The sequence below is a fragment of the Melitaea cinxia genome, chromosome 5, assembly GCF_905220565.1.
Source record: "Melitaea cinxia chromosome 5, ilMelCinx1.1, whole genome shotgun sequence".
NCBI lineage: Eukaryota > Metazoa > Arthropoda > Insecta > Lepidoptera > Nymphalidae > Melitaea > Melitaea cinxia.
The window spans coordinates 3,799,376-3,815,565 of NC_059398.1; the positions used below are offsets into that span (position 1 = coordinate 3,799,376).

At 31.8% G+C, this 16,190-nt stretch overlaps 1 protein-coding gene across 1 annotated transcript; it reads right to left on the reverse strand.

Moving 5' to 3' along the window:
- Positions 1-964: 964 nt before the first annotated feature.
- Positions 965-11,142, reverse strand: LOC123653722. The gene is made up of 10 exons (XM_045589710.1): positions 11,125-11,142; positions 10,071-10,240; positions 9,431-9,515; positions 9,035-9,118; positions 7,213-7,348; positions 6,808-6,892; positions 4,993-5,116; positions 2,819-2,890; positions 2,315-2,365; positions 965-1,357 (listed from the first exon to the last, which is right to left on the reverse strand). Exons 1-10 carry the CDS (start codon positions 11,140-11,142, stop codon positions 1,271-1,273), a joined length of 912 nt encoding a protein of 303 aa, XP_045445666.1. The 3' UTR covers positions 965-1,270.
- Between the last annotated feature and the right edge of the window lie 5,048 nt (positions 11,143-16,190).

The following is a 16,190-nucleotide window of genomic DNA, read 5'->3' on the forward strand; positions in this document are numbered from 1 at the left end:
GTTTTAGTTTTTTTATTTTTTTATTTTAATTAAGAAAATTTGAATTATTTAATAGAACATTTTGTTTTTTAAATGTCAGTCATCGTTCTTAAGGAATTAACTTCTATTACTACTTACTATTTTTTGTAAGTAGTTGCTTAAAATAAAATCAGGCCGAGAAAAGTCGACTTTCGATCTTAATGGATATTTCGTGCGCTACTCAACAAACAAGTGCCTAAAACAATGAATTTATTTAGAATATAGATGATACTCGATCTCACAGACGAAACTTAAAACTTTAAAATTTTAACCATTAGCTGGAGTCGCTAATATTGGTAACATACTTAGAGTCAGGGGTCAAAAATGAGGATGAGCCAATGTCGATCGGCTTAACGTATTATATAAAAGCTATCAATGGGTGTTTAGTACTTCGGTTTATTGAATGACTTGAATCTGTTTTTACCTCAATAAAATTTTTAAATTCATGTTTGAACTCGAATTATTATAAAGATAAATAGTTAATTTGGACATTTTATTCTCAGGAACTACTGGTTCAAGTTGAAAAATTCTTAATGTGTTGAATAGTCCGTTTATCAAGGAGGATAAGAGCTATTTGTATGTTGTTTTCTCAAAATTAGATGAAATCGCGAGGCACAGCTAGTATTAAATATTTGTATAATACTATGCTGTCTAGTAAAAAGTTACAACAAAATCTTTTTAGCTGTATTGTTTGTAACTGGCTGGTTTTAACACCACGAAAAAGTGACATTTTAACAATTAAATCAAAAATTAAAAAACAGTTTCCCGCCACTTTTCAACTGTTTTTGTTTTTGTCCGCCAAAATGGGTGATAATTGAAAGAGTTTGACTAGGAAGTCTTAAAGCATGCTGATCTTGCACCCCCAGGTTTCTATCTGTTTCGGTATCTTCATAATTCTTTAGGTAGTGTAAAGTTAGCGCTAAAAGAGGACTGTCAAAACTACTTGTTGCGGTTTTTAAGAAGAAGTTTTATTGATATTACACAAAATATAATATGAAATCGGTTATAAAATATGAAGAAATTATTTCACAAACAAATCTTCCGTTATCTCATTTAGAAGTTATTATAAATATCTAAGAAATAACAATGTGACAAAAAAAAAACAATACTTTAATTATTTGTAATAATAGATAAAATCAAACGACCGAATAAATAGCAACTAAATATTTAATTCTTTCCAAACTTAAATTTTTTATTAGGTATCAACTAATATCTTAAATTTAAGTTTCTCTCTTCATCTCTTCTTTATCTCCTAGTTTTGAATCAAAGACGATGAATCTCGCGTGTCTTGAAAATCCATTAGTTGTAAGGGTATGTCATCAACTACTTCTATGTTGCCCTGAAATTATACAATAGTTTTATTATCAACTAGCTGTACTATTTTATTATCAACTAGTACCCACCCGCGCCTTCGTGCGTGGAATTTAATAAAAAAATTAGTACCCAGTTTTCAAAGTTATAAAATAAATAAATTTCTAAAATAGAAGTAGCCTAAGTTACTCCTTATTACATCAGCTATCTGCCAGTGAAAGTCCTGTAAAAATCGGTTCGGCAGTTTCACAGATTAGCTGAAACAAACAGACAGACAGACAGATAGACAGACAGACAAAAATTGTGATAAAATGTTAATTTGGTATATGTACTGTGTATACACCTCTATAGATTTAGTAAAAAGCAGTTATTTTAATATCACAAATAGACACTCCAATTTTATTAATTCGTATAGATGTATAGATATTAGATTTACATATTTAACTACATACTCGTATGTTTAGGTATATTTAAAGATATACATAGAGTTTGCTTTTTTATAGCAGATAACATTAGAACAAAGGAATTAACTGTTAAGAAAAGTCGTTGGTTAAGCTTATTAATACACATTTTGTAAAATCCTGAATTTTCTAATTTATTTTAATATTTCTGGTATAAAATAAAGAATATAAAAGAATAATAATATAATATAGAACAAAATAAAATAATTATATTAAAAAAAAGTTGACTTCAGCTACACGCAAATTTTTTGTAATCATTTCTAATTACACCTTAAGAATTACATGTATTTTATTATTATATATTTATATTTTATATTTTGTAGTGCAATCAATGGATCAGAAGCCGGTACAGCTTTTATTGTTTTCATAAAATGTTTTATTTAGCTAACAATAAATATTTTGTCACAGTTCTTTTAAATTAGTTATTACCTTATTTTTTTTAAACGAAAGTAAAATCACTAATAACTATGATTATAAAAAAATTGAAATTTTTACATGACATGGTGAAAAAAACCTTCAGTGACCTGATTGTTCTCTTGGAGTGTATCCGCTACATCATCACGATTGGGTCGACGCTGTGAAATAAATATTACGAAATGTATATTACGTTATTTAAACAAATTTTAATGTAAAGATATAAATAAATAAGATAATAGTTAATATCTGACGAAAAGAGTGAAAAGTAATTTTCCATTAAAATTAGTATTTTGTGTAAAAAACTTTTCTCAACTCTGAGTTCGTGACTAAGCGAGTTTTTAAAATTCCATTAAAAAAACTCAAGTTTTTATTCATGAAATTTTTGCTAGGTGTTTATTATGTTAGGAATCTTAAGCTTCCTTACCTTAGTAAGCCTTAAGAGTAATAGGTATTAAGCGTAAGTATATATATATAACGTATAGTAGCGCCATCTATGTATTTCATGCGAAGTCTCAGTTCCATATAAAACTTTTCGGAGGTAACAACATTACCGTCGACTGTAATTGATACAAGCCATTACGGTAATAAAATTACACTAAGGGGACACTTACGATACTCTTCTGCTTTATCTCCTCTTTCAGCGCGTCTAATTTGGTCTTTTCTTTCCTCTCGAAAAAGCCAACCTAAAAACATCGCACATTTAATTTCTCTTTTCACTTAACGTATCGCAAACTCACGACGAATAAGACTGATAAATTGTTAGACATTTTTGTCTCAATAAATACTAATAATTACGCGCTTAGAAATAGATTAAAATCGAATGCAATGCGATTATCACATAACGTCCTAAATTTACATACATGACATCACATAACATTATGAAAAATACACTGTCATTTGTTCTGACTTAAATAAAAATATTTTCTAAGAAAATCACTCTCACATATCCCATACATTCGTATTAAAAAATATGTACACATATATGTGTAGATTTAAATAAGATTTCAATTATACTAAAAAAATAAACAGTATACTTTATAGACCTTTTGTTACACACACACACACACACACACACACACACACATACATTAGCTTACAGACGCCACTGCTGGGCCTCCCTCCTCTAATGTTATCCACGACGATCGATCCCGCGCAGCACGAATCCAGCGGCTTCCTGCGACCCAGACCAGATTACCAACCCTTCTATTAAATACTAAATCATGTAGACTAAAGTTTGCGCTGGTCTTTAACACAAAATTTCGGAATACATCAGCGTTAAACCCCAAACGCTCGCCTTAAAATAGATATAAAAACATTTTACAAGCTTCCTGCTAGTTTGACTAAAACTTTAGACAGACGCGCTTAGAAATTAAGTATATAAGAATTATTTAAGCTGTATAATCTCGGACTTTAATCATCTAAGTGATCTCTTCCTTCTTGGGTTGAAGCTTAACTCATAACACAACTTTATAGTGGTTTGATTAAATTGGTTTGACGTGGAGTTGTAATCAAACTTGTATGATAATAATCATACAGCATGTAAAACCTAAACCTGCTTTACAAAGAAAGCTGGAGAAAGACCAAAAGAAAATAAGGAAACACTTCACGTGTGAAGTAGTCCTGTGACCCGCAGCGCTAATGATACATACGAAAACGATACAATAAATTGTGTCATACAAAACTTACTTCTTTACACAGCGCATTAAAAGTAGAAAATGGACATAAAATCATCTTACGTAATCTAATTAATCTTTGATTACATCTTTAGGTGCTCTAAGAACAGTAACACAATCCTCAGGAGTTCTTAGTACCGTACTCAACAAGCTCATAACTTGTGCAGTATGTATATGAATGTGATCATCTGTATGATTGTAGGTACTTCCACCGTCAAGTTATTTCAGATCAAAATCTGATACTATTCCAGAAAAAAACAGTTTAATATGTGGTACATATTTCACTCATACAGACCATTATAGCCTTTTAAATGAATAAAGTAAATCATGTAACGAAAAACTAGAATTACCTAATATTACGACTAACGAAGTAAAATAAAAATAAAATGCTGGCACATGTACCGATAAAATCACAGCTTAATTATTGCTAGCGGTTATTTTAATGTGAAAACACATTTTCATCCATATCGTATGCCATTATTTGTATTGTACATAATTTTACAAAAAACACAAACGACCTACGATTTCAACGTGTTTTGGGAGTTGAAAGCTTTAAGTTTATTCATGAAGTACATGAAGAAAGATGTACATTAAAATTTTAAATAAGTATGAAAATGCAAGCGTTCTTTAACTTCAGCTCATAGAGAAGTTCACGATGAAAACTCGTCAAAAATATTCCTAACCGGTCACATATTACAATATCACACCGATTGATTTTATCAGTTTAGTGAAGAGAAAATTTAGGCATAAAATTAATATTATGCAATGATTAATAGAAAAATAGATCGAAGTGGGTGAAAAAAAGTTTTTTTCAGACTGCTTCAGTTTCATGTACACTCTCTTATACTATTGACTCGACACCCATTCGCACAACTACGGTTGAAAATCTTATTATAGAGCGCATACTGTGACGCACTAATCATTCGAGCGTTTTTTTACACAAAAAAATTGAAGTCATCAACAAAACTAGCCAGGCAGCTAGTTTTGTTTGCTACGGCGGCTACGGCTAATGGCTAGTATTGTTGATAATTGAATCACAATGTTCAATTAAGTGCTAGTAATTCCATTAAATGACTATGTGAATTATTCGCTTGCGACATATATATACATACCTTGTATAAGATAATTATGATTACAACAAGAACAAATAACGCCACTGTAACAGCTAACGCGATCATATAGTATTTATTGCTCCCGAAACTCGTGTCCACTTGAAAGTACAGCATTGTTGTAAATCTGAAAAATAAATTAATTATTAAAATATAAATAAAAAACTTTTTACGCATCGCACGCGCATATAGCCTGTAGCATCCCAAAGCTGGGCATAAGCCTCTTCCTCCATGTAGGAGGAAGATTCGAGCATATTCCATCACGCTGCTCCATTGCCTATTAGCGGATATAATATATTCCCTAAAATAAGCAACAACCGCTATCTGGTATATAATATGATAACAAACGGAACCAACAGCTTAACGTACTCCTCGAAGCACGGTAGGGTGACCCTTAAGAACAGACATCCAAATGGAAAAGGAATATTTGTACAAATACAAATACCCATCCTGAGCGGAATTGGAACCCACAAACCGTCGGTGTTTTAAGTGACTACTCGCACATCTACGCCAGAGCAATTGTTAGTAAATTTTAATTAAAACGTTGTCAATTAAAATACTTATGAATTGAAAATTCAACAATTACATATTACAAGTATGTTCTGAACAATTTTTGATAATATATTTAAAAAAAATTGTTTAGAATTTCCTAATGTGCGGGTAACACAAAAATAAATCGTACGAATTACAAGTATATTCCAATTTCTGTATGTATATGTATGTATATGTTTCAAGCACGTGTGAACAAGAAGAATCATAATTATGTTAATAGCAACTGACGTAATTTCGTTTTACATCGAAAGTTATTAAATTACAACGAATCACCGCAAAATTGTAACATAATGATGTTACATAGACATGGAGCAGGAGGTATGCACTGTAATCTATAATATATAAAAATTTCGTGTCACGATGTATGATTCAGATAAACTCCGAAACTACTGAACCAATTTTTATCAGATTTTGTAAGCATCTGTAATTTGGTCCAACTTAAGAGATTGGGTAGTTTTTATCTCAATTGGACCCGGTAGGTGGCGCTGCTATCGGTATGTAAGCTATCGAATTTGGTAGCTGTTTCCCGGGCAGGACAACGTCTGCTGGGTCCGCTAAATCTAAATCATGCTGACACATACATTTATCTTATTAATTAAAAATTAGCATTATGTTCCTATAAATTATGTTATTAATTAGAAATATTTTTGATTCGATCAAATATTTATTTCTTTTATCATTTATTTAAGAGAAAACGTAAAAAACCTAAAAAGAAACTATAAAACGTAAGCTGTGAGTTTTCTTAAATAAAATAAAAGTAAATATGTTATGTAATCACTGATCCGTAATGACTAAATGACACGGAGTGAAATGGAGGTCAGGATGCGAAAGAAAGGAAGATTGTGCCTTCCGGTTCTCGTGTTCACTGTATTAGTCTGTGCACGTAAAATATTACACGTAATTTTTATTTATTTGTTTTTTTCTCCTATTTTTACAACTACGTCGGCAAACAAACGTACGACCAACGTGATGGTAAGCGATTACCGTAGCTCATAGACGCCTGCAACAGTAGAAGCATCGCAAAAGCGCGTTACTGAACTCTATCCCTGGTCCTTCCCAAGAACTTTCGTTAGTTTACTCACCAGAGGAACACAAACCTGCTTGAGAATAATATTAAAAGAAGTTTATCAAAAAGTGATAATCTCATCGCGCTCGCAAGGCTCAAAATGGCTGTGTACGTACACACTGTTCTGATTCAGTTTATTTTGTTACGGTTATTAATTTGTACCATATTATATGTAGATATCAGATGTCATCAGTACTTACGTTTTGTTAAGAGTTTGTAAAGTCGGCTCCAGAAACAGAGTATACGTCGAATTTATACTAATTTTTTCGCTATCAAAGATTTCCACTGAAAAGATTAAAGATATTAAATATTAATTACTCGTAAGTATAACATAGTAAAAAATAAAGTTATAAATAAATAGGAAAATTATCAATTTACTCGCCAAACAAAATATTATAAATGATTATTGATTGTGATATTAATTCTATATGTGGTAGCTTGTTATTAGCTTTTATTTTTATTTATTCAAATTCTGTATTAGTTATAGTAATAATAAGCTGTAAGCTATCCAAATAAAATAAAAATAAAAAATAAAAATAAAATAAAAATTAAATGTATATTCATTTTACTTTACACGTACAACACGTATTCCTAACCGTACTTACTGATTTTTTCTTTTAGCAGACTTCTTATAATCGTTATTTTAAATGTCGATTTTGGTTCTAGATTTACAAAACACTTTAACATCACTAGGCTTTTAGACGAGACTTCTTTACATTCCGCGCCCATTGTAGTTATCACCTAAAACAAATATACAACAATATACTATCGATAGTTATTTATTTATTTATTTATTTATTGATACTTTATTGCACAATACATTAAAGAATTGTACAAAAGGCGGGCTTAATGCTAAAAGCATTCTCTACCAGCCAACCTTAGGACGTACAAGAGCAGAGGTTTGTAGGTGTGCCACAAAATCGGGTATTAGTAAAAATTCAGATAAAGAAGAAAAAAAAGGAGGAAATATAAGGTAAAGTTAGTGGCTATATAGTTATATATAGAGGGAAGATTTTATTTTTCTTTGTATATATATATGTTAAAAAATTCTTTCACCAGTAGAATGTTACATTATAGTGACATAGGCTATATTTAATGAGAGAAAACGGGACTGTACCAATTTTCTAATCCACGAATGCGAAATCGCGACGGAAATCTAGTTAAATATGAAATTTAAAAAAAAACGTAATTCCAATGTCAAGTATAAGTTCTTTATTGTTAGATTGTTCAAGTCTTTATTCTAAATGAGTAACAAACACAGCAATATCACACGTAACAGAAACAATACAACAACATGAATTACAATCGATCTATGTAGGTATGTATGTCTATTTATTGAGTTGTTTCCTATTATTATTTATAAAATTAAACTGTACACCTACACCGTCAATATATCATCTTTGCCCTAAGGTTGCCTGAACAAGATTGCTTTCAAGCAGTAAGGCCGGCTTTTGTACATTTTTTCTTTACAAATTATTGCTTGTTTATTTTATTTGTTTGGTGTACAATAAAGCGTTAAATAATAATAATAAATAAATAATACAACACAAAATACAACAAGAATACATAAGACACATGGTCGTGTAATTCGTATCTGACGTAACGCATCGCACAGCTTTTTCTTGATTTTTCGATTATCGTTTATTTAACAAGATTAAGAATTAATATATTGCTGAAGACATATTAATAAAATAGAATAGAATATACTTTATTACCCACCACTCAGAAAAGATTTACATGAAAGAGTCATCTATACAAAAAAATAAAATTGGAGTGTCTGTATGTGATATTAAAATAACCACTTTTTACAAAATTCATATGGATACACGGTACATATGCCAAAATAAAATAAAAATTGACGGGATTTTCACTGGCTGTTAGCTGATGTTATAACGATTTTATTTTATTTTATAACTCTGCGAACTGAACAATAAATAGTTTGTTAAATTCCACGCAGAAGAAGTCGCGGGCACAGCTAGTTTAAACATAAATGATGTAATGTATAAAGGTGGTCTTATCGCTAAGTAGCGATTTCTTCCAAACAACCTTTAATATGACACTTCATGTATTCTCCTAGTTGTCGTACATGTTCAAGACACAACCAAAAATACAACTTATATAATATATTATAATCAATATTATAAAGCTGAAGAGTTTGTTTGTTTGTATATTTGTTTGAACGCGCTAATCTCAGGGACTGTAATTCCGTTAACCGGAGTTTGATTAAATGCTTTCAGTACTAGAGAGCCCATTTATCGAAGAAGGCTATAGGCAATATATCACATCACGCTAAGATTAATAGGAACGGAGCACTAATGAAGACTGTTTCAAAATCGGATTTTTTTTCAAGTAACTATTCAATGCGGACGAAGTCGTGGGCAGCAGCTAGTATATTATAGTCAATACTAATTATAATTTTATACGTACAGTATTTTTAACCACGTATGCGTCCATTTCGAGGATTATCAGTGCAGGTAAAGATTTCCACATAACAGATCCTTTATTAGTTATCTAAAAAAGATATAGAAAACATCATTCTTGTAAATTACATCATGCTCATACATAATGTTTTTTCTTAAATAAAATAATTTATTTTTCAGTATGCCAATCGGGATTAAAGTAAAGATTTTTTTACTATACAGAAACAGGTACTCGATGATTACTAGTAAAGTAATATCAAAAAATATTAACAATAATCGCATAAAATAGAATTAAATTTTTAATTATTATGAAGACATTATCATCACTTATGTGATAACACAATTCAATAGCGAAACCCAATGGAAACCAAATCGGCAAATTATTAAAAAATAAATGTTTTACCGTAAATAAATCTCGAACATCTATTGTTGGACTAGTTTCCGTGTCTTGAAGTTCAGTCAACGTAACGTTTCGATCATACGATACACTAAAATAATAAATATTGATTATTATAATTACAAGAAAAACTTAAATTGAATATGCCATTTTGTTACAAAAAAAGTTTTAAATTTTTTTAAATACAATTCATAAAATTAAAAATAGTTATTCGCAACACAGATTACGAATAACCACGGTAACTCAGTAAGAGTAATTGAACAAGTCAGTATCAGCCAATTTCAATAATGTGTATGTTTCTCTTCACTTACTATATCAGAAATATAAGTATTCTAAAATAAAACCAGTCGTAACAAGACTTAAGAAATAAAAATTATTCACTCGACATATTCTGAAATTACATGACCAATTAATCTTTTACTATTAAAATGCTAACGCTAATCTTATCCAGGAGTTGTCACTTGCGGGTGTGACTGTGTGACAGAAAATGTAACCATTAATAACGGCAAGATTGAAAAGTAATCTGCGTTATATAATATATACACAAAAAATATATATGTACAATGACCTGAACACAACTGAATAATTTATGAAATTTATTTTCAGTATTCTTAAATAAAAAAAGGTTAAATAAGCAATAACTCACTAGTCAATAATAATTTCGGTCGTATTAAGGTTAAATGGTATTCTTATGGCTTGTCTCACGGCCTCTTTTACACCAGAGGCAGCACAGGTATTATACAAAAAAACTGTTACGTTCACGCCATCATCCCTGTTGGTTGCTTTACTCGTGTCTAGGCGAATGTAAATTGGACGCTGAAATTAAAGCACTTTACTTAAATTAACTTTTTGGTGGTTTAATCTACAGCTTCCTATAGAAGTTTTACTGACTGACTGAGCTTGGAGGTGAGATTACGTGTGGGATTGTTTATAGAATTCTGAAAATAAGGCACTCTACTTAGATTAAACTTATGCTATTTACAACTATGTATAGAAGCTTCTGTCTTCCGTTAACTGCGTAATTTTTTAGTAACTCAACCTCCTGACCAGGCCTGACCAGGATGACAAACAAGTGTGCGATCCACCTAATGGTTAGCGATTACCGTAGCCTATAGACACCTGCAACACCAGAGTATCGCAAGCGTGTTGCCATTTCTACCCCCGTCCTTGCCAAAGAGCTCTGCCAGATTACTCACCACAGGAACACATAAGTGAGAGCTGTATTATTTAGCCCCGCCGCGTTAGCGCAACGGTCACAGCCATGGATTGTACCTGTTGCGTTGACGGTTGCGGGTTCGATCCCCGCACATGACAAACATTTGTATTGGCCATACAGGTGTTTGCCGTGGTCTGGGTGTTTGTGCAGTCCTTGTGGGTCTCCCCACCGCGCCTCGGAGAGCACGTTAAGCCGTCGGTCCCGGTTGTTATCATGTACACCTGATAGCTATCGTTACTCCGATCGTTACTACAATATATCCGCCAACCCGCATTGGAACAGCGTGGTGGATTAAGCTCTGATCCTTCTCCTACATGGGGATCCTATGCCCAGTAGTGGGATATTACAGGCTGAAGCGATAATTTAGCTGTGATCCTCTTTGAGGTTGAGGTACTTCCCCGAACGGACTCCAGATTTTAAGCAGAATATTTCCTGATGTACTCTATCTCAAAAACATGTTACAGACTTAATCTGCCAGTCAAACTTTTACAAACCTCTTCATGTCTTCCAATGTTTATCAAGTCGCATTTATACAAATCTTCTTTAATTTGAATACATCCCACAACTGATGCCTGTAAAAAATAAAAAAAAAAATTTAAAACTTAATTGCATAATAACAACAAAAATATTTCTAACATTTTTTTTTTATCTCAACAAAGATCGTAATATATTTTTATTTTTAAATTCGAGTTTTTAATTAATATTTTTTTTTAATTTTTATTTATGTATTTATACTTAATGATACACCACAACTACATGATAGACACACAATAAACATATTTTAAGACTAGCTGTGCCCTTCGGTTTTACCCGCGTTAATTTGAGGACAAATTAACCACATACGTAACATTTATCGTTGTGCATAATACTTGAGTTATTACTCGAGTTTTATAACGCTCTGGTGAGATTGTGTTGTGTGGCGCCTTAATGCCAGCGGTTGCGGATTCGATTCCCGCTTGGGATGCATATTTGCAGGAGGTTGGAGTAGCGTGGTCAAACAAGCTGCTACCCTTCTCCTACATGGAGAAAGGGACCTAAGATAACAGTGGAATATTACAAGTTGAATCAATGAATTAATCAATCAAAATATAAAACAAATGTTAAAAATATGTTAAAATATCTTTAACATGTTTGTATATACCTTGACACCGGTTACTGTGATACGCGCGCAAGAGTCATATGTCACGTTACCGTCGTTCCTTACTACAACTGTAATATTTTCAGATTCACTCGACCCAAGTATATACACATCCCCGTATCTAAAACTTTTAAAATATTAGATGTTAGTAAACAATAAATAAATTATAAATATATATCTTTAATATATACACAAGTCATCTGTTAAAGCCTCGCTCGTTTCAGCCCATAATATCCCACTGCTGGGCCTTCCTCATTTGGGAGAAGGGTCAGAGCTGAATTCACCATGCTGCTCCAATGCGGTTTGGCAGATATATTTCCTACTATGAGTAGCGATCGCTTTCAGGTGTGAATGATAACAACCGGGATCGACGATTTAACGTTCTCTCCGAGGGGAGACGAACAAGGACTCCACAAACATCCAGACCACGGCAAACATCTGTATGGCCAATACAAATGTTTTTCATGTGAGGGGATCGAACCCGCAACCGCCAGCGAAACAGCTACAAACCAGTGCTGTGACTGTTGCGTCAAGGCGTCATCATTAAAGCCTAAGATAAGCGAATCAATTCTTGTGTTATAGGTTACAGCCGACTATTATAAATAGACACCTTTTTTGATAGAAATATAACTTACTTATGTTATAAATTTATTGGAACTTTTACTTCATATTGACTTTTGAGTCGTCATTTAACAAATTAATTATGTATTATTATATTATTTAAAAAAAAAAAAAAAAACATTTCCAAACGTCACCTGTAGCCGAATTGATTCGGAATATAGAGTGTGCCTTCGAAAAACTCAACAGTTAATACATAAAACTAATATAAACAAAAGTGAATGCCTAATGTTTAAACCTTTTTTTTTCAGTTTTCCCGTACTTTGTAAAAGGTCCTTTTATGGCATGAACTGTGTTGAAAATTGTACAAAAAATTATTATAGAAAATTTCTGAAAATTTAATGACTATTTCTATCTCACAAGTTCAACAGTTTGACAGACAGCATATCGAGTCAGTTTGCAATTAATTTTTACATATAAGCTCGTATAGTGTCATTTTTGTAATGTTTATAAATAAAATATTTACTCGTCGGTCTTGATTTGCGGAATTGACAAACGCGGCACGCAGTCGTTTTCTCTACACCGTCTTACAACGTCCAAAACAGTCTCAGACGTACTATAATTATTTATCATAAAAAAAGACTTATCATAATCTGTAAATAATTATAAAATGTGTCATAAGAATGAAATGGTCAATTTTATTGCGTACATAGATTTGTTACAAACAATTTGAAGCAAAATCCTTTACTAGTTTATTAACAGCAAGAAACAGCAAGATTTATTTTTATAAGCAAGAAACATTTACCCAAAATAACCTTCTTAGTCTGTCTTTATTTTTCAATATGCATAACATAAGAAATCTTTAAATTAATAAATTTGACAAACAAGATGGATGATCATTGTTTTAGTATGCTAGAAACACTGCAGTGTTAAGCATTCTTTTCGGCTTGCGAAGTAATATCGTGACTCTTTCTATTTAAATAAAGGTAGCAGATACCAATTACAAAAATAAGAAAAATACACAGACAAATACTAAAAAAAAAAAACATCGAAAGAAGACAATAAGAAGATCCTCAATTTTTTTTCTTTTTTATTTGTTTGAAAAGTATTATAATGAAATAGTAAAAAATATGTTTCACACACAGAAAATAAAGTAATATGAGGCCAAGAAATTCAAGAAATTTTAAGCAAATCTCTGCAAGTGTATTCCAATTTTAGCAGACGACGTAATGTGTTTGTTTCTTACCTGGATTATCAAAGCGTCTGGTATCTAATTCGACATTCACTTTGAACTTGTAGTCGCCGGGATCTGTATCGTTCTGAAAACAAATAATATACACGCTGTAATCTGAAATTGCTTGCTAGCAATGAACTGTTAGAAAAAAAGCCTTCATATAAAAACTAAGAGTACGATGTCAATTCGCAACATTTTTCACTGGGCCAGTACAAGAATTAAAAAAAAGTCAATCATCACAAGCCAGACAGTGATCAACGCACACATTGACTATACTGAGATAGGAAATATGTGTATCCACTTGATGGTAAGCAACCCGCAGCCTATCTACATCTGACCCTCACCATAAGAACACCACAACACAGGAGACCAAAACTGTCAGGATGTGGTCTTTTGAAAATTTGAGTTACTCAGACAGAAAGTCGTACTGGTCGAAATTTTAATAAGATATATCAAGCCATGCTTCAACTGAATAAAAATGTGTCGATGAGTGCTACATATAAAATATCGATAGGGCACAGTAGGAAAAATTCTGCTCAAAATCTGGAAGAGCCCAACTGGAGAATAACTTTGAAATTACAGAAGATCACAGCTAAATAATAGATACTGCTATCAAGCAGTGTTGTGTTTCTGTGGTGAGTAAAGTGACCAGAGCTCCTGAGGGGATTGAGGGTAGAATCGGCAACGCGCTTGCGATGCTTGTAGTGTTGCAGGCGTCTATAAGCTACGATTATCGATTACCATCAGGTGACCCGTACGCTTGCTCGCCGACCTAGTTGTAAAAAAAATAAAAAATAAAAACTTTAAAATACATACCAACAGAACCAAAATCTCATTTGTATATAACGTTTCTTTCGTCGTAATATCAATTGTGTATGTACCATTCATTATTTGAGCCGGGTCTCCAATTATATTCGTTCTCACATTGAGTTCTGAAAGCAAAATTGAGTAATTCTACTTTAACAACGTCGAAATATAGAGATTCATGTTCTACGTGTCCTTACAAGAGGCTTACTATTACATTATGTTTTCGATTAATTTATTTATTACGTATGCTAAAAATCAAACTGAAACCATGCCAAATTTCATAATTATATAATATCTAATAAGTCAGGGTGTTCAATTGTATTTTTTGTAGTAAAATCTTTTCTATATTTATCCAACTATAACACAGAAAACCTGGACAACGGATAATAACCGGTAAATAACGGATATAATCGTATAAAACAATAAAACAAGCTTAAAATAAATTTATTCTTTACTCGATTGTTTAGTGGTCTAAACATATTTAAATAGAATTAGACAACACGAATAAGTATATAAATATAGATATAGATATATACATATATAGATATGGGTACACAGATAAAAAAAAGAAATTGAATATTGTATTACAATTATATGTTGACAAGCATTAATTCCGCCGATAAACTGTTACGCAATTTGGCGGATTATGAAATTGTTCAGTATTTGGTCAAATAAAGAATTTCTTATTATCATTACTGATACAGATATAGGTATAGATAAAGATGCATACTTACTACCAGATATTTCATTTGCCTTTGGTGGAAACGTGACGTTTACAGATACAGTAACTGTAAAATTCATGTCATCTTCTTTTACCCTCTGAAAGTAAAAGAATTAAATTTAATCGAATTATCGCTTAACAAATTGCTAATCGATATTTTTTAAGACACGTAAACATACACAAGGTCATATCCATTGCGTAAATCGATACTTTGCAAGACAAAGTGTGGCTACTTAGTCACTAGACAAAATGTAACGTATAATAATGAACAGCAAATTAGTAAAAAATATATATAATTTTTTGGTATTATTTGTATTTATCAGATATATTTTCAATTTTTTATCACAAAATAGCAAAAATTAAATTTAACTTACTTCTCAAAGTATTAGATTTCTTTTTCGTGACTTACTAGCCGTTAAGCATTTAAGTATTACAAAAAAAATATTTTAATAATTAATAACACAACCTAGATGCATTTAAAATTATTTAAATGTTTGAGATATAAAAGTTTGCCTCTAAGTTACCTCCTTTCCTATAAGTAAGGCTGTAACAGTTACATTGATGAATGGTATACTGCGAAATAAAGCCACTTTACCATCATTCGGCGACCCAACGACCAACACTAAAAATAAACATAAATATATTTTCATCTAAGTTAATAAATTAATTTAATAAATTAAAAAGAATAAATAAATAAACAAATTAATCTGGAGCAGCTTATTAGGGGAAGTTCCTAAGCCTTATAGAAGATTAGAGCTAAATGCTCTTGCGTAGATCTGTGTTCCTATGGTGAGTAAGGTGACCAGAACTCCTGTGGAAGGTCAGGGGTAGGGTTGGCAACATCCACGCAATGTTTCTGGTGTTACAGCTGTCTATAAGCTACGGTAATCGCTTATCACCACAGGCCGTATGCTTGTCTGCCACCCTAGTTGTAATTTTTACTATTAAAACGGCACTATTTGTCAACCGCAGTGATCACAGCAACTGAAAAGTGATCGTGGATTGGATCCCCACACATCAAGCAGTACTATAGTCCATACTCACGCATTTACGTGATAAGACACCTTACATGACAAGCATAAAATTACAAGC